At 48.5% G+C, this 24981-nt stretch overlaps 1 protein-coding gene across 2 annotated transcripts in view; it reads left to right on the forward strand.

The window, feature by feature from the left end:
* The window catches only part of GATB (glutamyl-tRNA amidotransferase subunit B), a 102444-nt gene that overhangs the window by 39269 nt on the left and 38194 nt on the right, over positions 1-24981 (forward strand). For both annotated transcript variants that reach the window (NM_001046343.2, XM_024977334.2), the window contains exons 3-6: positions 5407-5520; positions 7825-8023; positions 8644-8766; positions 21831-21944. In NM_001046343.2, the coding sequence (NP_001039808.2) occupies positions 5407-5520; positions 7825-8023; positions 8644-8766; positions 21831-21944 (550 nt within the window). The remainder of the gene's footprint in view (positions 1-5406; positions 5521-7824; positions 8024-8643; positions 8767-21830; positions 21945-24981) is intronic.

Genomic DNA, 24981 nt, shown 5'->3' on the forward strand with positions numbered 1-24981 from the left:
GGACGAAACGGTCCCAGTTGCGGCCTCTGGGTCTGGTCCATTCGCAGGCAAGCTGGCCCCTGAGTACCCTGAGTGGTCAGGATGTCAGCCTCAGCGAAGCAGAGTCCCACCAGAGTCACCATTTGTTGCAGGAAGGTGGACCCCTTCCAGGGCTCAAAACTGGGCTCTTGTCTAACACTTGAAAATGAATTGTCCCAGGAGACACATGTGCTGACAAAGCAAGAGATTTTAATGGGAAAGGGCACCGGGGTGGAGAGCAGTAGGGTAAGGGAACCCAGGAAAACTGCTTTGTCGTGTGGCTCACAGTCTCAGGTTTTATGGTGATGGGATTAGTTTCCTGGTGGTCTTTGGCCGATCATTCTAATTCAGAGTCTTTCCTGGTGGCCCACGCATCACTCAGCCAAGATGGATGCTGGCGAGGGGGATTCTGGGAAGTGGACAGACACGCGGTGTCTCCTTTCCACCTTTCCTAGACTCTTCCTGTTGGTGGTGGCTTATTAGTTCCGCGTTCCTTATCAGGATCTCCTGTCATAAAACAACTCATGCCAGTGGTTACTACGGTGCCTGGCCAGGGTGGGCAGTTTCAGTCAGTGTGCTTCCTCTAACACTTACAGGTCAGGAAATGTCTGGTTAGGCAAAGTAAGTCTTAAGACTGGAAGCCTGCTTCTCACATTGGGGTCGCAGCCTGTCCTTGGAAGTCTCATGATGCCTCTGCACCTTCTGCGCTGGATGTGTGTTAGATTGCACCAAGTTATGGTTGCAGCTCTGCTTATTTTGCAAACAAGTGGAACAAGTGATAATCCCTTTAAAAGCCATTCACTGTCTCCTCAGCCTGTATCCTTTTCCTGGCTGTGACATGCTCGGCCTCTCTCTTCTGGACATGACATATATTGACTGTCTCATCTCCTCCGTCCACCGCTCATAGGTTTCTTAACTGCCAATTAAAGAATCAGCTTTTTACTTACGTGATAAATCGTTTCATGGGTACTTGTGTCTAAAGGTTTTGAAAGTCCAGTGATAACGTATGCTGCTTGAGAAAAACTCTAGGTCCACTCCCTCTCCGGCCGCCACATGCCAGAGCCACTGTGTAAAACACATGTGTACGGAGTGTTTTACAAAATTCCGAGAATACAGTGCTCACCTTTTTAGAGTTAGACATCTGAAAACAAGCCTGTGCACGTAGAAAAACTGGCAGGAAGAAAATTGCTAGAAACAGTATCTGCCTCTCTGGAAGGGTTTGGTTTGAGCTGCTGCTAGAGTATTATGGCTCAGTGTTAGCGGGCTTGAGTGCCAACACTCATGCGCCTCCTTCTTTGAAGATTTACGGTAAGAGTGTAGTTGAGAGTCTGGGCTCTGGGATCTGATGTCCTGCTACTTAGTCACCTGCGGCGAGTTACCTAACCTCTGTGCGTTCCTTCCTTATCTGTAAGATGACGATCACGGTGGTACCTGCCCTAGGACTGCCGAGGGGATTGCCTGGCACGTGCGTGTGGTGTGCCCAGCCCACCTCCTGACATAAAGAGCGTGCAGCCAGCACTTGGCCATCGATGGTTCCCGAAGCCAGAGTGGGCTGTGCTCAGGCTCCGTGGAGAGAGCTGTGCTTTGTGAGTGCCAAGGAGCGTTGGTTTCCTTCAATAGGGAAGCTGCTGTGGTTACCCATGAGCCCTTCTGTAGTTTACTTTATGTGAATTGCAAAGAAAATTCTGGAACTTGCATCTTCAGGACACGTTCGTCTTTGGAGTTTTTTCATTCCTCTTTGATCTTGTCACATGTGATTGGTCGTCGTTTCAGGGCACTTCCAGAAATACGTCTGAAGGCCACTGGGTGGAGGTAACAGCCTAGAGGAGACAGAGGCATCGCGGCCTCTCTGAGACCCGCCCTGGATACCCATCCCCTCCCTCTTCACTGGAGCTCAGCGCACGTTCCTGACCACCACTGCCTTTCGTTCTCTGTGGGGCTCCGGGTCCAGAGGGAACAGGCAGTGCCCATTCTCATGGAACCTAGTTCAGGGGCAATACATGCACACACATCTGACCCACCGTGATGCAAGCACAAACGGACGCTTGTGGAAGGTCAGCAAGGCACATGGGAAGAAGAGTAAGGAAAGTTGCCCAGACTTGGTGACATCTCCGTAGATTGTGAATAAGAATAGGGCGGTCAGCAGTCAGCATTGTTTGTATAGGAGAACTGGACCGGGGAGCCAGGGGGCGGGTTGTGTGTGTGTGAGAGAGATAGGAGATGGAATTGAAGATGGAGGCCAGCGCTAGACCATAGCAGAGCCTGGCCTTTCCTGTGTGTGTGTGTGTGTGTGTGTGTGTGTGTGTGTGTGTGTGTGTGTGTTAGGAGATGAAATTGAAGATGGAGGCCAGTGCTAGACCGTGGCAGAGCCTGGCCTTTCCTGTGTGTGTGTGTGTGTGTGTGTGTGTATGTGTGTGTGTGTGTTAGGAGATGAAATTGAAGATGGAGGCCAGTGCTAGACCGTGGCAGAGCCTGGCCTTTCCCGTGTGTGTGTGTGTGTGTGTGTGTGTGTGTGTGTGTTAGGAGATGGAATTGAAGATTCAGGTCAGAGCTAGACCGTGGCAGAGGCTGGCCTTTACCGTGTAGACATGGCGGTCGCCAAGTGATTTTAGGCCCCAGGACGCTGTAGGATTTGAGCCTTTATCAGGACTGTGCTCATGGGGATGACGCACTTGCAGAGGGTGGAGGCCATGCCAGCAGGCTCACGTCCCCAGCACACGTTCCTTGAGGCCAGCGGCAGCGTCTTGTGTCACTCGGCACCCCTCAAGCCTAGAACTGTCTGTATAGACACTGAAGGCACTGTGTGAGATAAAGACAGCCCCAGCTGAAGTTTCCAATTCTGCATCCTCTCCTCAGAACATGCTGACCTGGACCTCCATCTGTCACAAGCAGCTTGACTAGGATTGTAATAAATTCTTTTTTCTTGGCATTCTTTTAACTGGCTCTCTCTGTTTACTAGCCCCCCTGTGCACCTGTAGTGTGGTGATGATGGATGCTTATAATCCTGACCCTGAAGTGCTCCAGGCCTTCTAAATCATCAAGAAAAGATTAAAGTATATTCAATACTGCTGTAATGTTTATGTGTTTTACCTCATTCTTATCCTTTGGAAATGGATGATGGTTTATCAAGTGCCCAGGTACTCGTGCGCACACGGGGAGAGTGAGTCTGTGATCACCCGTGGCTCTCCACTCCCCCACAGCACCAGGCACAGGGTGTTTATTAGCAGCACACGCTCAGAAAGAAGCAAGCAAAACAGACCTGGGTGCTCTCCAGGCCTAGAAAGAGGGAGCAGGTTGGTCCCAAAGGGGCAGACTGGGCAGAGACGAGAGAGAAAGCGGTGGTTAGAGAAGAGTGGGGTGGAAAAGCAAGAACTGACAGGCGGCCAGTCCAGCAGTCTCCAGGCACACCACGCTGCTGCCCAGCCCCAGAGGGGCGAGCCTCGCGGCAGGACCCCAGTTTCACGTTCTCGTGCGCCTTGGCCCAGATCAGATCTGCAGGCTTGAATTTGGCAGGATTCTCCACCAGCTCTATTTGTATTGTGGTAACAACTGTTCAGTAAAACGCCAAACATTAGCAAGTAAAAACATCGATAATTAGAGCATCCTGTGTCTCCCCACCCCAGCGCCCCCAGCACACACACATCTTTTCATGAAAACCATTATTACTGCAGAGCTGACAATATTACTTGGCCCAAAATGAAGAGCTCTGAATAGAAGCTGTGAGACAACTCCATTTTGTAACCTGGCTTCCAAAACCAGGCCTGGGAGGATGTTTTTAGGAGGGAGGTTTGCTGTTGGCTTTTTCTTTGGCGGGGGCTGAGGGGGGCTGTATGTTGCAGCAAGTAGAGATACCTCTCACATTTTCTTACACAGGTTTGCATTTAGACTCTGTCTGATCAACAAGTCCCACCCGTGTCTGGGTGCCTGGTCCCCGCACCACGGGGATTCTGACTGTCACCCTCTGGGCTCAGGCACGTGTGGACTCGAACTGGCTTTATCATTTTCCTGGGCGAGTCTCTTGGTCTTTCTTGGTCTTTATTCTTTTTCTGATATGTTGAAATAGTACAAATTCCTTCTTTACAGAGTTGTGAGGTGGAAATAAAATGGTGATTGTGAAAAACCTTAGCCGGAAAGCCCTACACAGATAAAAACATACTAAATGCACTAAAGAACCTCATAAATATTCTAATGAAAAACAGAAACATATTGCAGAGCAAGCGCAGTCCTCAAAACTTCCCCTGAAGCAGAGTGGGGAAAAGGGACTGTTTATTGAATTCCTGCCCTAGAGGGGCTGTGATTGTAGCCAGCCGTGACTGCCCACTCTGCATGCATCTCTCTCTCTCCCTGAGATGGGGAACTGTGGCTTCCAGGCCTGCAGCTGTACAGACACACAGCGCAAGAGGGGTGAGGGCCTGTCTGACTCCACATCTCAATACATTTTTTCCTTATCTCTAGTTGTCCACCTTATTCCGGCCACTTACCCACCCAGATTTCTGAAAGCTGTTTGCTTCCTTTGGAGCTGGAAAATTTGCTAGCCCTTCCTTGGTCTTATGCTCCTGAAAGCTGGACAGGGTGGGATCCAAAAGGAACTCGGAAGCCCCGGAGGCAGCAGGTGAAGGGGAAGTGTGCCCAGGCCCGCCTTCTGGGGGCTCAGCTGGGCCTGGACCCAAAGCAGGAGGCAGGCGCACGGCACTTCCCAGCCCTGGGGGAGATGGCTGCAGCCCTGTCGGTTCCAGAAGCACATTCTCTCTCTGTCTCAGTGTTTCCCAGCCTCACCGAGGTGGTTTGGAGGGCTGCTTCTCCAATCCTCCTCCAGGAGTCAGTGCCTCTGTGTGTTCTGAGCGGCTTCTTGTTCTGCTAGCAGTGGGATGAGACTAAGGTATTCCTTGTAGTTATCTCTCTCCTGAGCTTTGCTGGGACCCTCCATGTTAACTTCGATGTCGTGTCAGGGGAAAGGACTCCAGACGAGGCAGTTATTAAGTGCCCACCACCACCACGACTTTTTAATCAACTTTGCCCAATTTGGGCTTCGCTGGTGGCTCAGATGGTAAAGAATCCACCTGCAGTGAGGGAGACCTGGGTTCAGTCCCTGGGTTGGGAGGATCCCCTGGAAAAGGGGACAGCTACCCGCTGCAGTGTTCTTGCCTAGAGAGTCACATGGACAGAGGAGCCTGGCGGGCTACAGTCCACAGGGTCACAGAGAGTCCGACACGACTCAGAGACTTTCACTCACTTCCCCAATTCCAGACACACTGAGTTGGCTTGTGAGCTGAGCTGCCCATAGGAAGAACCAGAGCTCATACCTGTTGAAGGGTGAGATCGCAGGTCCAGGGAGGATGTCCACAGGGAAGCATAATTGCTCAGACGGTAAGTGTCCTGTCCCTGCAGGTCCTCAACAGGCGGTGCGTGGAAGCAGCCGTGATGACCGGCCTAGCCCTGGACTGTCACATCAACAGGAAGTCCTTGTTTGACCGGAAGCACTACTTCTATGCAGACCTCCCTGTGAGTACGCTCTGTCTGTCCATCCCTGTACCCAGAGCCAGGACTTTGCTGTGGGGGGTGCTGCATGCGTCCTCAGCCAGAGCTCAGTCCAGCCCTGCGGGAGGCCCTGCCTGGCTGATGAAGCCAGTTCCCCGCAACGTAGACCAGATCGGACACGGGGTCCTGATTGCCAGCTCCAACCAGGAGCCTTGTGCTCTGGGGGCTCGTTCGTAATTGACCACAGAGGGGAGGCAGCCTGCGTTCTCAGGCTCAGCCCAGCTGTGGGGTTTGGTGCTAATTGCCGTTTAGGATGGAAGCCACCTCCGTGCAGTGGTCAATGCATCCTGTGGCTCGGAGGACAGGGAGAGCACCCCTCTGTCAAGTTGGGATTCCCAGTAATAGGACCGTCTCCTCTGCAGACATGCCTGCTATCCCCAAGGGCCGCTTAAGTGGACAGTAGTAAGTGGAGACATGAACCAGAAGCCTGGATGGATGACAGTAATTGGCAAAGCAGTAAACCCGATATTAACCTGCCTTCTCCTTAAAATTAGAAAGTTTTTTTTCTTTATGAGAAAAGCCAGTGTGAACTGGAGCCAATTTTTCATAGTATTGAACTGAACCAAAACTGTAATGGTGAGTGGGTTTCCCAAATGATGTTTGATTTGCTCTGAGCCTCTGATGGCGAGTGTGGCCCTGCTTGAGGTTCAGGCCGTCAGCAGTGCTGATTCTGTTTCATGTTATTCTCCCGGAACTGAAGGCGGGGGTGAGCTGCTTTCAGCAGGTGCACGCAGGAGTGGAATTAAATAAAAAGTGCAACGGGAACCTGAATTCTCTAGTTGCTGCTATTTTTCCCCTCTGACTGCCAGCTTTTTAGCAAGTTCCACTGCCTGGTAGGGAAGAAATAATTAAACTGCATTTATTCATCTTTTAAGAGCGATAACGAGTTTGGTTAAGGTGGGAGATGTAGCAGTAAGCAACTGAAAAATGAGATGCTTTATTTTTTCTGGCTTTCTGATCTTTCTGGCCCAGGTAGCTCACATAATCTGGAGTTAGTGTTGCCAAATATTACACGGGACATGCTTATACTAAAAAAGTGTTCGTTTTTATCTACACAGTTGATTCATATTATCACAGTTTCACAGAGCATCTGTATTTTAGTTGGCAACCATTCCCAGAGTTTAATTTTTACAGATTAAGACTTGCTGTCTTAGCACAGAAAACAAGGTGGCCTAATGCAGTGGTTCTCAAAGTGTGTTCCCCAGGCCACTAGCATCAGCGTCTCCTAGGAACGTGTCAGAAATACAGATTCTCAGGCACCACCCCAGACCTGCAGAGTTAGAAACACTTCAGGTGGGGTCAGAAGATCTGTGTTTTGACCGCCCTGCCAGGTGATTCTGATACAGCTTAAGCTTGAACAGGGCTGGCCAGGAAGCCAGGAACATAGACTGTGGAGCCAGGTCACCCGAGTTCACCTCCTAACGTTGATGCTTACTGGCTCTGCGGCTTCGGCCGTGGGTCCTTAGTCTCTCCATGTCCTGTGCTTTGTTCCTGGGGCTCTCCTGAGAACTAAACGGTGCGAAGCGCCGAGAGCAGCGTCTGGGGACGCTGCGTCAGTGTCATCCTCTGTTCTTCGCCGAGTCTCACCTGCCCTCTCTTTAGTGTGCGTGCATCTGAAAGGAGTCCTTCCCGCCCACTCAGAAGGTGGTGAGGGAGCGCTGGCAACATCCATCAGTGTTTTAGTGCTCCGTGCTTCCTATTAGTGGAGCGTGAGTGTCACTGCATTTTCTGGCTCGAGAAACAAGGGAAGTTTTTTCAGGGAGGGCATCTGACATGATCGGTTAGCTCAGAGAGCAGGAACAAAACCAGGCTCACGGCGCTGGCAGCTGCTGTCGGCTGCGCTGAGACGCGATGGCAGGGTGCTTAGCCAGCACTCCCAGTAAGAGGGTCTGTCAGGAGCCCAGTAAGCAGATGCAGGGCTGAGCTAATGAGCTAAGTGGAAACAGCACACTCTTTTCTCAGAGGCTGCAGACAGAGAGATGACTGTTAGTCCCCAGAATGGTACTCCGCAGGGAAGAGTGAGGATCTGTGTGCTTTACTGCTTCATTATTGGGGGCGTGGGGACGGGGGACTCAGAGAAGTCAGGAGAGGCCAGGCTAGATTATGGCCACAGCGCATAGACTAATCTTTCGGCTCGTTTTCCTTTTTTTGTTGTTGTCGTATTGTGTTTTTAAGTACGCTTGTAGTTTTAGGACATTAAAAGGAGTGATCAACTGGTTCCCAGCTTTGACTTACAGACTAGTGACTCTGGCCCCCATTTGCCTGCAGGCGGGCTACCAGATTACCCAGCAGAGGCTGCCGATCGCTGTGAACGGGAGCTTGGCATACAGCGTCTATGTGGGGAGGAAGCCAAGTCAGATGGTCACCAGGACCGTGAGGGTGAAGCAGATCCAGCTGGAGCAGGACAGTGGCAAAAGCCTGCACGACGACCTGCGGTCCCAGACGCTCATTGACCTGAACAGGGCAGGTAGGCTTGGGGATGCTCGTCTTCTTTCCTGCCACCGCCCATCCCCTCCAGGGTTTTCCCAATCCAGGTGAGGAAACAGGCCCCAGAGGTTGACAGATGGGTCAGGATATCAACATTGGTGTTGGCGGAGCTGATTAGCAAGCCAGGTGGGGACTGTGCTTTCTGTGGACTGCCTTCTAACCCACGACTAAACTGAAATCCACTTCACCACCTAGTCAGGGACCAAGCAGCTTGGTGTTGGAAGCAGACATTAAAAGAACCAAAGTTAAAAATTCAGAAGTGAGGGTAAAGAGAAGTGAGTCGGAGCCCATCAATGATGTGTGCACGCTTAGTCACTCAGTGTCCCACTCTGCAGCCCCACGGACTGTGGCCCGCCAGGCTCCTCTGTCCATGGAGTTCTCTAGGCAAGAATCCTGGAGTGGGTAGCCACACCCTCCTCCAGGGGATTTTCCTGACCCAGGGATCAAACCGTACGTCTCCTGCATTGCAGGCAGATCCTGTACCACTGAGCCACTCGGGAAGCCTGTCAGTGGCGCAGGGTTTTCCTAAAACTCTAGGCTGATGTGCCTGGGGACCAAAGCTAGAGAGGTCCGGTCAGGCTGACTCTGTCTCTCTGGTAGGGATCGGCCTTCTGGAACTGGTCCTGGAGCCGGACATGTCCTGTGGAGAAGAGGCGGCCACAGCTGTCAGGGAGCTGCAGCTGATTCTTCAGGCCTTGGGGACCAGCCAGGCCAACATGGCAGGTAAAAGCCGCAGAAGAAGCTCGCTCCTCTCCCCCTTCTTCCTGTCTGCTTCTGCGCTCTCTCCTCACTGGAGTGTATCCTCTACATTAGCTACAGTGGGATTGTTTGTATCCTTTCTCAGCCTTTTCTCCCTCAGGGTGTTTTCTCCCCCTTAGAATTCCCATGGATTCTTTTCTGAGCCCCTGACCAAAAATAAACGCACAAACAGCAGCCCTACAGAGGCAACTGAGCCCAAGTGTGAGATTAGAAGTTGAGGGACCAGAGGCGGCGTCCTGCTTCTTGCATCAGGATGCTGTGAGAATTAATAAAACAATGTGTTTGAACAGCTTCATCAGCCTCAGAGAGAAGACAGCGTATTTATCCCGAGTAGCCCTTAGCTTGTGAGTTCTGTGTGGACAGTGCTTCATTGCCAGTTGATGCTTTTCCTTTGGGTCTTTTTCTTTTCTGCCTTTTATACAAAGTTTTCATCCAGGTAAAACTGAAGCCAAATTGTATCAACTGCAAACCAAGACTATGATTTCACAAAACTTTAACTGTGAGATAAAGTTAAATGCATTTATAATTTAAACTATATTTCTTAGATATACACAATAGAAATGTAATAGGGAGCTAAACAGAAGAAACTGTGCAAATTTGGGATCAAGGAAACTATACATTTTAAGTGTTTGCCGATTGGATATAAAGGTCACAAGTTTCAGTCAGTTTCTTTATTGCCTCTCCTGTCACTGCTCTGCCCATCCTTATATCCCCATGCTCGTCTCTTCTGTGGTTTCCCCCTATTTTCTGTTCCCAGGGTCTTTTAAAAAACTGCCACTCACAGAGCACTCCCTGACAGTGTAGAGAAAGGGAGCAAGTTCTTCGTCTGCAATGGGTTAATCCACTGCTCTGTACGTTGGTGTGTTAGTCTAGATTTTTCAGAGAAACAGAATAAATATGTGTATGTGTGTGTGAGAGAGAGAGATATAAAGAGATTAACTATAAGGAATTAGCTCATGTGATTGTGGAGGCTGAGATGTCATAAGATTTACAGTCAGCAAGCAGCAGGAGAGCCAATAGTATTATAGTTCCAGCTTGAGACTGAAGGCCTGAGAATCAGGACAACCAAGGGTGTACGTTCCAATCGGAGCCAGAGTCCAAGGCAAGACTGCTATCCCAGCTCCAAGGCAGTCATGCAGAGACAGCAGATTTGCCCTGATGCTGAAAACTCAGCCTCTGCACCAGTGCTAAATCAAATCTCAGAGAAAGAGTTTTGGGTGAAATAGAAAAGAATAGCTTGATTTTTTTTTTGCCAGGCAAACAGGTGAAACTGTGTGATTCAGACTGGGACTTGTGCCCACAACCTGGCTGTAAACCTGACTGCAACTTGAACCGATGCAGCCAGGGACTGAAAATCTGGCGAAAACCCACAGTGTTCCAACTAAGATCACACACCTTGTTTTAGGACTTAATGAAGGTTACCTGTTCTTAGTCACTCAATCGTGTCTGACTCTTTGTGACCCCATGGATTGCAGCCTGCCAGGCTCCTCTGTCAACAGGGATTCTCCAGGCAAGAATACTGAAGCGGGTTGCCATGCCCTCCTCCAGGGGATCTTCCCAACCCAGGGTTTGAACCCAGGTCTCCCACATTGCAGGCGGATTCTTTACTGTCTGAGCCACCAGGAAAGCCCAATAAAGATTAAGGTTTAGGTTCTTGATATCTCATTGCAGAAAGAATTCCATGAGAGATAAATTGATAGGTGAGAAGTGGATTTATTTAGAGAGAAATACATTCCACAGACAGGCTGTAGACCATTCATGAGGTGAAAGGGGCCTTGAAATATGGTATAGTTAGCTTTTATGAGCTGGGTAATTTCACAGGCTAATGATTGGGAGGATTATTCCAACTGTTTTGGGGAAGGGATGGAGATTTCCAGGAATTGGGGCATCGCTCACTTTTTGGTCTTTGATGATCAGCCTGGGAACTGTCGTGGCACCTGTGGTTGTGTAATTTAGCTCGCTCATGTGTTACAGTGAGCATACACTGAGGCTCAGGGTCCAGGGGAAGTCAACTTGCCCACCATCTTGGACCCATTTGGTTCTAATCAGTTTATGTTGACTTCTCAGGCTATGTCACTCTTTCAAGGGTTGTACCCCCCTGTTTCAGGTGGATCCGTGCCCCTCAACACTGTGTGTCCCAACCTGGGAGGATTTGGTGAAGAGTTTTACACCAGTGATTGAAAGGTGGGGTTGCTGACAAGGAGCTGGGTGTGTGCAGGGCCTTGCTCCTTTAATCTAGCTTCAGGTGATCTCCTGATGAGCTTCTGTGGTTCTCAAGGTTATCAATCTCATCATGTGGATCACAGCCTTGTCTGACTCAATGAAACTATGAGCCATGCACTGTAGGGCTGCCCAAGATGGGCAGGTCATAGTGGAGAGTTCTGACAAAATGTGGTCCACTGGAGAAGGAAATGGTAAACCACTTCAGTATTCCTGCCTTGAGAACCCCATGAACAGTATGAAAAGGCAAAAGATAGGACACTGAAAGATGAACTCTGCCAGTTGGTAGTTTCCCAGTATGCTACTGGAGATCAGTGGAGAAATAACTCCAGAAAGAATGAAGAGATGGAGCCAAAGCAAAAACAACACCCACTTGTGGATTGACTGATGATAGAAGCAAGGTCCGATGCTGTAAAGAGCAATACTGCATAAGAACCTGGAATGCTAGGTCCGTGAATCAAGGCAAATTGGAAGTAGTCAAACAGGAGATGGCAAGAGTGAACATTGACATTCTAGGAATTAGTGAACTAAGATGGACTGGAATGGGTGAATATAATCCAGATAACCATTATATCTACTACTGTGGGCAAGAATCCCTTAGAAGAAATGGAGTAGCCATCATAGTCAACAAAACAGTCCAAAATGCAGTAATTGGATGCAGTCTCAAAACCGACAGAATGATCTTTGTTCATCTCCAAGGCAAACCATTCAATATCATGGTAATCCAAGTCTATGCACCAACCAGTAATGCTGAAGAAGCTGAAGTTGAATGGTTCTATGAAGACCTACAAGACCTTCTAGAATTAACACCCAAAAAAGATGTCCTTTTCATTGTAGGGGACTGGAATGCAAAAGTAGGAAGTCAGGAAACACCTGGAGTAACAAGCTATTTTGGCCTTGGAGTACAGAATGAAGCAGGGCAAAGGCTAATAGAGTTCTGCCAAGAGAACACACTGGTCATAACAAACACCCTCTTCCAACAACACAAAAGAATACTCTACACATGGACATCACCAGATGGTCAACACCAAAATCAGATTGATTATATCCTTTGCAGCCAAAGATGGAGAAGGTGTATACGGTAAGCAAAACAAGACTTGGAGCTGACTGTGACTCAAATCATGAACTTCTTACTGCCAAATTCAGACTTGAATTGAAGAAAGTAGGGAAAATCACTAGACCATTCAGGTATGACCTAAATCAAATCCTTTATGACTATATGGTGGAAGTGAGACATAGATTTAAGGGAATAGATCTGATAGACAGAGTGCCTGATGAACTATAGACAGAGGTTCCTAACATTGTACAGGAGACAGGGATCAAGACCATTCCCAAGAAAAAGAAATGCAAAAAAGCAAAATGGCTATCTGAGGAGGCTTTACAAATAGCTGAGAAAACAAGGGAAGCCAAAAGCAAAGGAGAAAAGGAAAGATACACCCATTTGAATGCAGAATCCCCAAAAATAGCAAAGAGACATAAGAAAGCCTTCCTCAGTGATCAGTGCAGAGAAATAGATGATAACAATAGAATGGGAAAGGCTAGAGATCTCTTCAAGAAAATTAGAGATACCAAGGGAACATTTCATGCGAAGATGGGCTCAGTAAAGGACAGAAATGGTAGGGACCTAACAGAAGCAGAAGATAATAAGAAGAGATGGCAGGAATACACAGAACTGTACAAAAAAGATCTTCGTGACCCAGATAATCACAATGGTGTGATCACTCACCTAGAGCCAGGGCTCCTGGAATGTGAAGTCGAGTGGGCCTTAGAAAGCATCACTACGAACAAAGCTAGTGGAGGTGATGGAATTCCAGTTGAGCTCTTTCAAATCCTGAAAGATAATGCTGTGAAAGTGCTGTACTCAATATGCCAGCAAATTTGGAAAACTTCAGCAATGGCCACAGGACTGGACAAGGTCAGTTTTCATTCCAATCCCAAAGGAAGGCAATGCCAAAGAATGCTCAAACTACTGCACAATTGCACTCATCTCACACACTAGTAAAGTAATTCTCCAAATTCTCCAAGCCAGGCTTCAGCAGTATGTGAACGGTGAATTTCCAGGTGTTCATGCTGGATTTAGAAAAGGCAGAGGAACCAGAGATCAAATTGCCAACATCCGCTGGATCATTGAAAAAGCAAGTGAGTTCCAGAAAAACATCTATTTCTGCTTTATTGACTATGCCAAAGCCTTTGACTGTGTGGATCACAACAAACTGTGGAAAATTCTGAAAGAGATCGGAATACCAGACCACCTGACCGGCCTCTTGAGAAACCTGTATGCAGGTCAGGAAGCAACAGTTAGAACTGGACCTGGAACAGCAGACTGGTTCCAAATAGGAAAAGGAATACCTCAAGGCTGTATATTGTCACCCTCCTTATTTAACTTCTATGCAGAGTACATCATGAGAAACACTGGGCTGGAGGAAACACAAGCTGCAATCAAGATTGCCGGGAGAAATATCAATAACCTCAGATATGAAGATGATACCACGTTTATGGCAGAAAGTGAAGAAGGACTAAAGAGCCTCTTGATGAAAGTTAAAGAGGAGAGTGAAAAAGTTGGCTTAAAGCTCAACATTTAGAAAACAGATCATGGCATCTGATCCCATCACTTCATGGCAAATAGATGGAGAAACAGTGTAAACAGTGGCAAACTTTATTTTTGGGGGCTCCAAAATCACTGCAGATGATGACTGCAGCCATGATATAAAATGATACTCCATGGAAGAAAAGTTATGACCAACCTAGACAGCATATTAAAAAGCAGAGACATTACTTTGCCAACAAAGGTCCGTCTAGTCAAGGCTATGGTTTTTCCAGTAGTCGTATATGGATGTGAGAGTTGGACTATAAAGAAAGCTGAGTACCGAAGAATTGATGCTTTTGAACTGTGGTGTTGGAGAATACTCTTGAGAGTCCCTTAGACTGCAAGGCTATCAAACCAGTCCATCCTAAAGGAAATCAGTCCTGAATATACATTGGAAGGACTGATGCTGAAGCTGAAACTCCAGTACTTTGGCCACCTGATGCAAAGAGCTGACTCATTGGAAAAGACCCTAATGCTAGGAAAGATTGGGGGCAGGAGGAGAAGGGGACGACAGAGGATGAGATGGTTGGATGGCATCACCAACTCCATGGACATGGATTTGGGTGGACCTCGGGAGTTGGTGCTGGACAGGGAGGCCTGGCTTGCTGCAGTCCATGGGGTCGCAAAGAGGACTGAAGGACTGAACTGAAGGTTATCAAACTGTCATCTTTTCTCTGGAGTGAAGAGTGCTTCTTCACACAGTTAACATCTTCCATTTGTTGCGGAGTTTAGTTCTGGTTTTTCCTGTGGTCATGTATGGATGTGAGAGTTGGACTGTAAAGAAGGCTGAGCGCCGAAGAATTGATGCTTTTGAACTGTGGTGTTGGAGAAGACTCTTGAGAGTCCCTTGGACTGCAAGGAGATCCAACCAGTCCATTCTAAAGGAGATCAGCCCTGGGATTTCTTTGGAAGGAATGATGCTAAAGCTGAAACTCCAGTACTTTGGCCACCTCATGCGAAGAGTTGACTCATTGGAAAAGACTCTGATCCTGGGAGGGATTGGGGGCAGGAGGAGAAGGGGACGACAGAGGATGCGATGGCTGGATGGCATCACTGACTCCATGGACATGAGTCTGAGTGAACTCCAGGTGTTGGTGATGGACAGGGAGGCCTGGCGTGCTGTGATTCATGGGGTCGCAAAGAGTCGGACACATCTGATCTTAGTTCTTACAAAGAGCTTGTTGTGTGAATCTCCTGGGGCGGAACCAGGACCCCGCCCCAGGGCTACACTAGCCTTTCTTGCCTGCCCCTCCCTTGTCTATGCATCTCCTTCCTTCCCTGATTAGCAACTGTTTGAATCTGCACTTTGGAACTCAGGGAAGGTCGCAGAGGCTGGAGTCTGTCCCCTACAAGCAAGAAATGGGGGACACAGAAAGGCTTCATTGTCCAGGAGCCCCATAGCAATCTTCCTTGGTTTCACCCCCACTGGGCCCTTTATTCTTGTTTTCAGTGGATTGAATAAAGCCCACCCTCATGGGCAGGTAGTCTGCTTTACTCACTATCAGTTCAAATGTTAATCTCCTTCAGAAACACCCTAAGGACACATCCAAAATAACATTTAATCAAATATCCAGGCTCCCCTTGGCTCAGTCCTGTTCACACAAACAATTAGCCATCTCAGGTAGTCACAAGAGGTGCCATTAAGTACTATTGACGCAGATGATCCATCTGTCTGTTAGATTATAATACCATTTATTGACCATTTTGTCACACATTTATTTGCATGTTACAAAGGGACTTCAGAAGCTGTAACGTCATCTTTGTCACATAGGACATTTTACGGGCAACAAATTGTAACATCAAAGCCATGGTTTGGGTTGAATCTGGAGACAGAACTTGCTGATTTGCTGTCTTCTTTAAGCTACAGGCTGGACAAACAGAGCCACAGGAGTTTGAGTGGCGTAAAGGTTAGCTGCCTGCAAGTCTGTGTATAGAAAAGAGGGTCTGTGTTAGAATAAGAGACCTCTCCATGCTAGATTTATGACTCCTGCTGCCTTTTTACACATAGAACAGAAATGAAGTATGGGCAGGCTGAATGGTTATCTATTTTTGCACTATTGCTGTTAAAAAATTCTTTTTATTTTTCCATTCTTTTTCAAAATAACTGTGGTTCGTACCAAACCTATGGAATAATAAACAGACCTTTTTATTTTTCCATTCTTTTTCAAAATAACTGTGGTTCCTACCAAACCTATGGAATAATAAACAGACCACCTGTTAGCTGAGAAATAGTTCCATCAGGTCCTTGCCAAGAGATAAACCAGAGCAGCAAGAACTTACCAGGCGGTGACGGCAGAGAGGGTTTATTAAATCTCATTCGTCATGATGCTTTTTGTTGCTTCTAAATACGAATCCAACACAGTTGCCCCCGGCACAGCGGCAGCGTGTACGAGAGAGTCCTGAGTGCTGCGGGGAGCGAAGGTCCGCCTGGGGTCTGCAGGGGTCCCGCTGTTGGTGCCCTCAGCTCTGTCAGCCCAGCCCCCTTGCTCGTCCTTACGTCCCCCCACCGCAGGGCACTGCGTCACCAGTGGAGACAGGTCTCGGAACCGAGGGCCACCCCAGAGGGCGCCAGTGGACCCCCACGTGCTTTTGCAGTGAAGCTTCAGTTGCTCTGGGCTATGATTCAGTGAGTTCCCGATAGTTTTGCTAATGAGCGTGGGCTGGCTCGGCCTGGGTTCCAGAAGTCATTTCCTTCTCAGTGGCCATTACTGTTGAGATCCTCGGAGCAGTCTGCTAAGGGGAGCATGTACCCAAGTCGATACACTGAATGTTTCCAAGGCCGTACTACCTGCTGTTTAAACATGCTCATCTGTTCAGAAAGCGTTCTTTAAAATTAATTTTTATTCACATTTAAATCCCATTACTTTCCCCAGAGACTGTTACTACTGTGCCTGTTGTACATGAGGAGTGGAGGCTTACAGGTTGGGTGGTGTGGCCAGGGCACACAGGAAGTGACTGAGCTAGGATCGGAGCCCCTCCTGTTTAAGCACTGCGTGCCCCTGCTTCCTGGTGCCAGCCGCGACAGGGTGGCCAAACAGCCTGGAGACCTGGGGTAGCAGAGTAGGTGCTTTAGACACCACGGCCCCAGACCTGGGGTGGAGTCCTGTCCTGTGCTTCCAGCTATAGATGCTGGGTGAGGTGTTTGACTTCTCCGAGCCTCCCTTTCTACACTTGTAAAACCAGTTGCTGTATATATACAGAAAGAGAAAGGAAGAAACCCAAGAGGAGAGGAAGTCATCCGCGTATCAGATAAGAGTTGGGCAGCAGAGTGGGCTGAGCGAGCCAGCAACAGCCTTGTGGGAGGAAGCCTGGAACTCCGTTTGGGGACTGTCAAGTATGAATCGCCTCAAGGACATCTAAGTGGCTTTGTCATTAACGCTGTATTGTAGGGAGTGAATGTGATAATATACACAAAACATATCACAAGTCTTGACAAATAGCCTGTGCTCGTTAAATGTTATGTACTTATTAATACTAATAAGTAGTATTACGTTTACAGAAATACCACTCATTGTAGATAAATAAGCTATATGAAATATTTTCAGTAAAGTTGGGTCACACTATTTTATCTTACTTTTTGTCAAACCCTGTTATCTGCGTTCTGGAGAGTAAACCAGAAATGAATGACCAGAATGAGACGGCTTAACAGACCTTCACTAAATCCTCAGGCTGCTGCTGTTGACTGAAGCCGTTTTCTGCCCTGGTGTTGTATTTCTCGTGTGTGGATGTGTTTGGGGGGAAAAAATAGCACGTAACTGCACCATATCATTGTGCTCAGTGGTGGGGTTTTTCATTTGGCTGTTACACATGTCTGCTCCTAGAGGGTGGAAATTGAGCTTGATAATGTCCTCATGAAGGCCCTCCCCTGGTGTTGCAGAATGCGTTGAAGCCAACCTGGCTGGTGAGGCTTTTGTGGACCTGAGGCAATTTAACTTAATTTGTTTAAAAGGTATTTCGTCTTCACTGGGTAAAACGCCTTTTGTGCGTGTTGGGCACTGTATTTGAGTCCAGGCAAGTGAACGCTTTCAACACTGCAGGACACTAAATGAGTCCCCTCAGACATCTGCAGAGCGTGATCTTCCCTGGGAGACGCTGAAACTCATGCTTTTGTTCCTCTTCCAAATTAAAAGTCTAAATTGTGAGAGATGGTTTTATTTTAAAAGCAAGTGAGGTCCTATTCAAGGTTCTCAGAGCTCAAAAAAAGTTCTCTCCCAAATACTGAAATGGGGTTGGGCAGAGCTCAGCATACTTGGCAAGTTTTCCTTTGAGCTGAATGGGCCTTTCAGATGATTCAGTAGATTAGTCCTGTTCAGACAGAACTTTAGAACTTGTCAGGAACCTACTGTGAGACCAGTCTGCTTACTGATTTCTCAGGCAAGTACCAGGGTGTGAACTCATTGAGCAGTTACCTTGTGCCAGAGTCAGCTCTAGGTTCTGAATAGAGCAGTGAGGAAGAGAGTACGTATTCACGAGACAGACACATACATTAACAAATAAGACGAAGTAGTTTAATAGTTACAGTGGTAAGTGGGGCTTCCCGGGTGGTGCAGTGGTAAAGCATCCACCTGCCGGTACAGGAGACGTAAGAGATGAGGGTTCAATCCCTGGGTCGGGAAGATCCCCTGGAAGAGGAGGGCATGACAGCCTACTTCAGTCTTCTTGTCTGAAAAGCCCCACGGACAGAGGAGCTTGGCGGGCTGTTACAGTCCATAGGGTCGCAAAGAGCTGGACACGACCGAAGCGACTTAGCTCATGGCATGTAGTGAGAAGTGTGTTAAGGAAGCACAGAAGGTACCATGATAAAGGATACCTTTGGAAGGCGAGGACCTCAGGAGAACGCTCCAAGGCTCCAGCCAGCGTCAGCTAGAGGGTGAGCACCCAGCCAGGAGCCCAGGCCACGTCCTGGAGGTGAGGGAAAGTGTAGAATGTGCCTGCAGGTATTAACACCAGCGGTGCAGGGAGAGTGCCAGGAACAGGGGGCTATGCCTCAGGTAAGACTGAAAAGGTCAGAGGGCTAAGCCACAGTGATAAGACCAAGATAAGTTTGGATTTCATTCCACAGTGGGAGGTCACAGAAGGGTTTTAAGCCGCTGAAAGACAGAGTCAGATGAATGTTTTAGGAAACCACTGTGGGTGCTCTGGACCACGGGTTTCAGCAGGGTAAGAGTAGAAGCAGAGCCCGGGTAAGAAGCCTTCCCAGTAGTTCAGTGGAGGTGATGCTGGTGTGGGCAGAGCTGGTGTTCGTGAGGATGGACAGGTCAAGATAGGTGGCTTCGAGGGGGTTTTTAGAAACAACAGGATTGGTTAACAGGCTGATGTAGAAGGCAAGAGGCAGGAAGAGGTCACGCTTGAGGCACAAGGTGGTGGCGCCGTTTGTCGTCACCGGGAGGCTGAGGACAAAGATGGCTCTGCGGATGGGCAGATCCTTCAGTTGGGGAAACTGACGCGCCCCGACCGCCCCCGCGGGGAGCTGAAGGAGAGGTCAGAGCAGGGGTCTGGGCTGAAGTGAGAAGTCTAGGGATTGTCAGAGCAGCGGTGGTATTTAAAGCCACACTCCTTTACAGAGAGCGCACAAGGATGGGAACAGATGATAGAGACGTGGAAACGAGCTCAGGAGCCCGGAGGAGACCTAGAGAGTGATGGTGCCAGCTGCTGAGAGCGGTTGGCAGGTTACGTGCTGCTGGTGTATCTAGCGAGGTGAAGGCACAGCATGTCCGGTGTCCGTGTGTCCGAGGGATTCGACGGCCAGGGCCTGTTGGTGACTTTGGCAAGGTGTTTTCGGGGAGATGGGGGCAGAAGCCAGGCTGACAGGTTCAGGAGTGACTGAAGGGTGAGATCATGGAGACTGTGTGTCAGCAAGCAAACAGTATTTGTTTGAGAGGATTTGCTGAAAAGGAAAGCAGAGACTAGCCGGATGATGGACAGAGAATTGCGTTCAAGGGAGCAGGTCTTCAGGTTCTGTTTTTAGTGAAAAATACTGTTGCATACGTATACATACAGGGGCCATGAGGAAGAAAATTAACAACTGGTATGGAGAGAGGAGAGAACTGAAGGAATGGTGTCCTTGGAAGGAAAGAGGGGTGGGGATTCTACACTTGGGCCCCATTCTCAAAGGCCTTCTCTCTGGTCTTAAAGATAAGATGAATTCCGAATAGGCTGCGGTCCTGAGCGTGTATTCCGGTAACTTGGAGGAGCACCAGTAGAGGTGGGGAAGAGAAAGTCCCACTCGTGTGGGACCTTGAAGGCTGAGCCGAGGTTCAAGGAGGGACAATACCAGTGATGACCAGGGCACGTGGGGACCAGCGGCAGGCAGGGAGTGAGCGGTGGAAAGCGCTGGGGCGCGGTGGCCAAGGCCAGGGGAGGGCTGGTGAGTGCTGGGTGGAGGTGGGACACCGGTGGGAGCCAGCTGTGCACGTGGTCCAGCGCTGATGGATGCTGCAATCCTGTGGGAGGACATGGCCAGAACGGAGGGAGGGGGGTGGCTGGACGAGGAGGGGTCGCCGCTCCGACGGCAGGGTGGGATGCCAGGGTGGGATGCGAGCCCTCAGGCAGGGAAGGTAGCGGGGTGGGGGGGGGTGTGGGGAGGGGTGGGGGGTGATGCCGAGGCAGGGGTCGGCTGCCAGGGACGTTTGTGGGAGGAGCTGACAGGATGTAGTCAGAGGACTAAGCAGGGTCCCCATAGAGAGTCTGACGGTATCAGAAGTCACTGGGGATTCTTGAGGCTCAAGGAAGCACACAGTGTCCACAGGGGCTAAGAGGTTTTTGGAGAAGTGGGAGAAGTAATAGAGACACAGAGTCATTTCTGGGCTAAAAGGTGGCTTTTCCCTGCCTGTCAGCATGGGTGGCCCTTGGGGAGCGGCAGAGTGGGAATGGTAGAGAGCCCTTACAAGGGTCTCTTTCTCTAGGCGTGGAATTTATTCATGCTATTTTATTATTTTAATACGCTTTTACTTTTATGAAACCTTAGAAAAGAAATTTCTTTTCTTAACTCATCAGCACATTCAGGTTTGACAGATCCTTTTTAAGTTTAAAGACTTGCCTAAGAAAAAAATCCAGCGTTTTGTCCGTTTTTGTTGTTTTAAATATTGTAAATAAAACTAGAGAATAGAGAATTCTAGCTTTACTTTGCAGGGTGTGAAATGTGTTGATTTCTTCTCTTTGTCTCTTTTCCTCTTGGGATTTTGCTTCCCTTGCCTCCTCAAGAGCCTGTTAGTCATCTCACAAACTACCTATTTCCTTAGGGGTGACTGCTTCCAAAGTGGGCGGGGATGGAGGCAGGGTTCAGGGTCAAAGAAAGTTCTCCTAGAGTGAAGGCTGCTGTCTCTGGTCCCCACCCCCCACCCCCCACAGCACTGTCTGCTGTGGCAAACCCCTACAGCCGTCAGAAAGGATTCAAGTCCTGTTTGCAGAAGAAAGAAATTATTACAGTACCTGGAGGAAGGAGGAGGGAAAAAAGCCCACGTTTCTGGCTTGTGCCCTTGAGCTGTAAATTCTCAAGGACTCTCTTATAAATCTCCTGGAATCGCTGTTGGAAATCCACATTTCCTCAGAGAGCAGTGTAGGGCTATCACATAACAATTTCTGAGGCCTTCCCCCTAACCCAGCTCTGACACTTTGAAAAAAACTTCAGAATAAAACTTCAGAGTAAACCTCCATTTTAACAGTGTTGTTTTTCTTATTTGGCACAAAAGAAATTAGATTTCCCCAGATGGTATATCCAGAATTTCTTCTGTCTTCTACCTGTGTACAAGTGCACAGAAATATCCCTGCACACGTGCGCACACATCCCGCAGATGCCTTAGGACTGTCAGTCTTGTAAGTGGGCAGAAGTACCAGCCGTGAACTTCAGGACCAACCTTACCTCCTTTGAGTGTGTGTGTGCGTGTGTGTGTGCGTGTGCATGCGTGCACCGCACACTCTTGTGCACGCTCAGTTGTGTCCGACTCTTTGTGACCCCATGGACTGTAGCTCACCAGGCTCCTCTGTCCATGGGATTCTCCAGGCAGGAATACTGGAGCGGGTTGCCATTTCCTATTCCAGGGGATCTTCCCGACCCAAGGATTGAACCCATGTCTCGTCTCCTGCATTGGCAGGCAGATTCTTCACCACTGACACCATGGACATCAGCTAGAGTCAGATATTGCTTGCACGCTCTTGCCTTAAAAAGACCACATTCCCTCAGAGAATTTCTAAAGAGTTGTCTTTTTTTCTCTCCTTCCAGAGGGCCAGTTAAGAGTGGATGCCAACATATCTGTGCATCGCCCTGGGGAGCCTTTGGGCATTCGAACCGAAGTGAAGAATCTCAACAGTGCCCGATTTTTGGCCAAAGCTATAGGTGAATGTCAGCTATTACTCCTCATATACTTCTTTGTAGCAGCAACTTAATGACTTACACCCACCCAACTTAATGACTTACATGGTAACATCTCAGCTTCAGGGTTTTGTGGGTTGGGTGGTTTTCTGCTGGTCCTGCCTCGGCTCTTTCATTTGACTCTGGGGAGTCGGCACTCTGCTGAGATAAAGAGTCCAAGAGGACCTTACACGCTGGGGTCTTGGTGCCAGACATCTGCTGGGCTTCTTTACCCATGTGGGCTTTCTGCTTTCTGCTTAGCCCAGCTTTCTTATTTGGCAGAGGTGGCGTCCTAGGAGGATGAAGGCAGATCCCTCAAGTCGTCTTCAGTCTTTAGTTCTAGAATTTGCACAACATTTCTTCCAGTACATTCCATTCAAAACAGGTTCAAGGGAAGGGGGAGGAAATAGACTTCACCTCTATGGGAGGATTTGCAAAATTCTGTAACTCTGTTTTTCCATGTACCACAACCAGTCTGAACTGTATAATGTTGTATTTGTTATAGATTAGCCACAATTTGACCTAATTGGTCATTGTGTTTTTCTGCTTTTAACTGTTTTAACTAACAGATTGCTTGAAAGTGTTAGTCACTCAGTCATGTCCGACTCTTTGCTACCCTGTGGACTGTAGCCTGCCAGGTTTCTGTGTCCATAGAATTTTCTAGGCAAGAATACTGGAGTGGGTTGCCATTCCCTTCTCCAGGGGATCTTCCTAACCCAGGGATTGAACCTGGGTCTCCTGCACTGCACATGGATTCTTTACCAGCTGAGCCACCAGAGAATAGGTTGCCTAGGCCTGTGTAATCAAGTAGTGATCTTACTGGAGCACATGCTGTGGATCTCTCAGTGTGGACAGATGTATGCTAGTAATAAAAGAGAAGAACTGCGCAAGCTCAGCAGCTGGAGTGGTCCATAGAAGATGATCACTGTGAATGTGAGGGGCTGACATCTCAGAAGGATGACAGTACTCTTTAAAAGCAAAGGTGTCTAAGAGGAAGAGACACAGAAGGGAGGAAGTGGAGGTGGAGGTTAAGGTGCATCCTTCAAGGTACACAGAGCAGGGGCTGGATGAAAGTGGCGTCCCAGCCCAGAGGTTCACCAAAGGTTCAGTAGGATGCTGAGTGTTAGAAGGAGGACAGGTTTTCTAGTCTTGGATAACACTTTTTATCCTGAACCTGAAATAATCAACCAGCCTTAATGAAGACACTGTGACTCTATACATTTTCAGGAAAAAGGCATTAACATGGTCAAGGGCCTCAGATACACAGCTGTATCAGTAACCTCAGATATGAAGATGACACTACCATTATGGCAGAAAGTGAAGAGCCTGTGGATGAAAGTGAAAGAGGAGTGAAAAAGCAGGCTTCAAATTCAACATTCAAAAAGTGAAGCTCATGGCATCCAGTCCCATCACTTCATGGCAAAGAGATGGGGAAAAAATGGAAACAGTGAAATACTTTATTTTCTTTGGCTCCAAAATCACTGCAGATGGTGACTGCAGCCATGAAATTAAAAGACGCTTGCTCCTTGGAAGTAAAGCTATGACCAGCCTAGACAGCATATTGACAAGCAGAGACATTACTTTGCCAACAAAGGTCCATCTAGTCAAAGCTATGCCTTTTCCAGTAGTCATGTATGGATGTGAGAATTGGACTATAAAGAAAGCTGAGTACTGAAGAATTGATGCTTTTGAACTGTGGTGTTAGAGAAGACTCTTGAGAGTCCCTTGGACAGCAAGGAGATCAAACCAGTCCATCCTAAAGGAAATCAAGCCTGAATATTCATTGGAAGGCCTGATGCTAAAGCTGAAACTCCAATACTTTGACCACCTGATGTGAAGAACTGACTCATTGGGAAAGACCCTGATGCTGGGAAAGATTGACGGCAGGAGGAGAAGGGGACGGCAGAGGATGAGATGGTTGGATGGCATCACCAACTCGATGGACATGAGTTTGAGCAAGCTCCAGGAGCTAGTGATGAACAGGGAAGCCCAGTGTGCTGCAGCCCATGGGGTCACAAAGAGTCGGACACGACTGAGGGACTGAACTGAACTGATGGTCAAGGGGATGACATATAGGATGTATAGGGGAAGCTTCCCGCATAAAGACGGCTAATGAGGGTGGACTCTTCTGCTTGTGAGAGGAGATACTGTCCGTGTATCTGAGGCTGCGAAAGGTCTGGGCCAGGAGAAACCCTTCCAGCTCAGGTTGGTGAAGGTGAAGCTTGGAACGAACCGAAAAAAGTTCCACTTCGCCTTGTAGATGAGTGTCCTGGAGCTCATTATTGTAAGAGGTGGTGATTGGAACTTAAACAAGCCACAAGATTTTAGGTAGATTCATCCCAGATGAATTTGAAGGCTTTGGCTGCCCCTAGCCTTCTGTTGTCCTATGAAGTATCCTGTGGAGCGGCAATCGGAGACAGAACTCTACCTGTGGTCGGGCTGGGGCTGGAAGAACCTGAGCTTTCCTGTTACAGGCTTAAGTCCCCAAGCCTGTAGTTTTTCCACCCAAATTTTCTCCTTACATCAGACCTTTTAGCCATCCTTTTGGGGTTTGTTGCTTTTTGTCAGCTCAGATAAGAGTCAGGATTTGGGTGAGGGCAAGAGGAGTACGTTTTAGTGGGGACTTAAGGAGGGACGGGGAGAAGGCAATGGCACCCCACTCCAGTACTCTTGCCTGGAAAATCCCATGGACGGAGGAGCCTGGTGGGCTGCAGTCCATGGGGTCACTAAGAGTCGGACACGAATGAGTGACTTCATGTTCACTTTTCACTTTCATGCATTGGAGAAGGAAATGGCAACTCACTCCAGTGTTCTTGCCTGGAGAATCCCAGGGACGGGGGAGCCTGGTGGGCTGCCGTCTATGGGGTCGCACAGAGTCAGACACGACTGAAGCGACTTAGCAGCAGCAGCAGCAAGGAGGGAGGGAAAGCTTAGGCTCTTTTCATACGGAAGCGTGGCAGCTGAGGCTGTGTTCCGCTAACCACTGCTGCCTTGCTCCGTGGTGAGGGAGCAAGGCGTAGAG

The sequence above is a fragment of the Bos taurus genome, chromosome 17, assembly GCF_002263795.3.
Source record: "Bos taurus isolate L1 Dominette 01449 registration number 42190680 breed Hereford chromosome 17, ARS-UCD2.0, whole genome shotgun sequence".
NCBI classification, from domain to species: domain Eukaryota; kingdom Metazoa; phylum Chordata; class Mammalia; order Artiodactyla; family Bovidae; genus Bos; species Bos taurus.